The sequence below is a fragment of the Schistosoma mansoni genome, assembly GCF_000237925.1.
Source record: "Schistosoma mansoni, WGS project CABG00000000 data, supercontig 0551, strain Puerto Rico, whole genome shotgun sequence".
Taxonomy (NCBI): domain Eukaryota; kingdom Metazoa; phylum Platyhelminthes; class Trematoda; order Strigeidida; family Schistosomatidae; genus Schistosoma; species Schistosoma mansoni.
In genome coordinates this window covers 8,837-11,787 of record NW_017386340.1, presented here as the reverse complement: position 1 = coordinate 11,787, position 2,951 = coordinate 8,837, and the positions used below count along the sequence as shown (strand labels likewise).

The following is a 2,951-nucleotide window of genomic DNA, read 5'->3' as shown; positions in this document are numbered from 1 at the left end:
AGCCATGTTGCAACAATAGCCAACGGAACTGGCAAACCAACTAGCAGCATTCAAAACGACTATTGCGACAATATAAACCAGTCGACGCAGATCACAGTCCAGGCAAAGATCATTTTCAAGGCAGCGGTCTCGATCGCCTAAGCAAACCTTTGGGATCTGCTGGTATCGCCAGAAGTTTGGCACCAAAGCACAATGTTGTGCACGACCGTGCACTTTCACACCAACTTGTGAGTTCGGGAAACGTGCCGGCCAGACAGTAATGGTGGGACCTGTTTTCAGGTCTACATCTTCTACTCATAGTTTAGCTATAGTTTCGAGGCTGATAACGTGTTTATGTACCATCATGTTGATATAATTTCTGGATAAGGCGTCTGCTATGATGTTGGAATGTCCTTTAATGAACTGGATACCTGTTGTGAATTTTAAAATGTAATCCAGTTATCGTGCTTCACATGGTAAATGTACGTCGTATGACGTGTTGAGAGAATAACATAAGGGTTTACGATCAGTCCTTGTAACAGGAAGGTGAAATGTTTCACTGCTAAATATATGGCTGTTAATTCACGTACAAAGGTGCTGTAACGTCCCTAAGCAGGGTTCACTAAATTTCAGCTAAGTTGTGATTTAGTTTATGTAAACTAAAGAAGTCGGAATTCAGTGCTACCGTCTGCAACCTTCCCTAATTTATCGAGATTCCATCATAAAAGTGGAATTTTATGTAATACGTTTCGAAAGCCTCAACGCATATTAAAGATATACCTTCAATATATTTATTTTCAAGATAATTTATAAGATATTTCATGAAGACTGATGTTTTTCAAAATGTAGAGATTGTCTTTTAGTTTTGAAAATTATCGGAATTCAAGACTAATGAATGTTACCATATCTTAAGGAATGATTTCATGACATTTAATCATTAAATGATGTACTACTCCTTCCGTTTCTAATATGATATAATATGATCGAGTTGCTATTCTGCCAATTATTGTTTGGTTTAGGTTTCACCTTTCATTTTAACCTGCTATTTGTCTTCTTTGATACTTGTACCTACTAGATATTTTTAACTCTTAGATTAACCACTGGGTTTTATAAAATCCATGTTATTTTGCTTAATGTTCTTTTAGTTTCAGCAAATTCATTTTCATCTTATGTTTATTGAATATAGGTAGTTATGTTAAAATTGTTAGACAGTTACTGCGTCAAAACATTACCACCAAATGTTCTTTATCTACCAGATTTTATAAATGAAGAAGAAGAACAAGAACTATTAAAACATATTTATTCTGCCCCATTACCAAAGTGGGTTTCTCTACGTGGTAGACGCTTACAAAATTGGGGTGGTATTCCTCATGTCAAAGGAATGTTGGCTGAAAAAGTTCCACAGGTTTTTTAAATTAATATGAAAGAGTTAACAATTTAGTCTGTTTAGTGGTTGCAGAAGTATATGGATCGTGTTTCTGCATTGTGTTTATTTGATAAAAACAACAGTAATAATAAGGCGAATCATGTTTTGGTGAATGAATATGAATCAGGACAAGGTATATTTGTAAGTGAACGTTTCCACTTAATCTCATTATTAAAACATGGAAATTACGTTCATCATTGATTTTAATTGTTTCCCCTAAAATCCTCTGTACATTTTATTTCATTTGTCTTCTTGATTATATAAGGCCTAATATTGATCGGAATTAATCACATAATGGCAACCTCATTCATTATTTACCTTTCAAGCGTTCACTTACCATGTGCCATTGCTATAAGATGAAATCTTGACACGTATTTAGTCAGCTCAGTTGCCTTTTGCCAAATTGCTCCACCTGTGGCATAGACGAGATGCATCTTCATCAACTGAAGTGGTTGGGTGTTACATGTGTTATGTATGCCCGACCACCAACCACATCGACGGGCGACATTGTATTATATGGGAGAAATGTTTTCGCCGTCAAAAGACGTACTATTGGTCCGTAAAGTATTTGACTGCTGGAGTGACCCATGTAAATAGGTGTAGATTACATGGTTGGAGTCCGCTCAATTATCGTAATCAGTGGTCAGAAACTTTGAATGATATGACCCTGAATTGTTCACAATGGCATAAGAACATTTACTTTTTCTCTTCCCTTTGTTATTGGATCTCGAAATCTTATACCTTTTTGTTTCTTTTTTTTAATATCAATATAAGTAACGTAATGATTTTATTCCTCGAGATATATAATGTAGCATTTTAATATTAACCAAAATAAATGAGATTTTAGTTGTCTGGTTCATGTTTTTTAATTCTAAGAGACAATGTTTGACACCACAACGCCAATATATAGTTGACTTACAAAACAGCATATTTAACATAGAATTTTACTAAATATCATGAAGGCTGTTCCTAAATGATTGTAAGCCGGATTAGCTCAAATCGCATAATCTTATATATAGCTATTCAGGTAATGAACTCTAATTTTTCCTGTTCTTCTATCATATGGCCTAATAAATGTTATTCTTGGGTGTATCTGGGTAAAATGACATAGCATATGTAAACATATCTGACTCTAGTCGTTCTAGATTCTGGCTCAGTTTCATATTTATCCTTAGACTTATCCTGTTGTATAGCAAGTTCAACTAATAACATGATTTTAGCAATCCAATACGGAATGCGTTGGGTATTTCATACTTCTCACACTTTGCCCCCAGATGCCCTGGTACGGCCGAGAGTAGGGAGAGTCCGCTCTCCCTCTCGAAATGCTCTCACATGGCCACGCTTATACAGCCTATGACAGGGAAGTCCTACTCATTGCCTTCTCGTGGCGGGGGTGTTGTTTACGAAATTGAGAGGACGAAAAGTAAATGTCCGGCGCTTTAACCGGGCTGGTGGACACGGAGGGTCCACCTAGGGGATTTGGAAAACCCTGATTCCAAACCAATGGTGCACATGAGCTCCAGTACCCTGAAGGAACAAATGGCGT

At 36.5% G+C, this 2,951-nt stretch overlaps 1 protein-coding gene across 1 annotated transcript; it reads left to right on the top strand.

The window, feature by feature from the left end:
* Positions 1–1,171: 1,171 nt before the first annotated feature.
* Positions 1,172–1,606, top strand: Smp_120440.1 (nucleic acid binding,putative; the record flags this gene model as incomplete). Its single annotated transcript, XM_018792178.1, has 2 exons — positions 1,172–1,384; positions 1,430–1,606. 2 exons carry the CDS (start codon positions 1,172–1,174, stop codon positions 1,604–1,606), a joined length of 390 nt encoding a protein of 129 aa, XP_018644629.1.
* Positions 1,607–2,951: the final 1,345 nt, after the last annotated feature.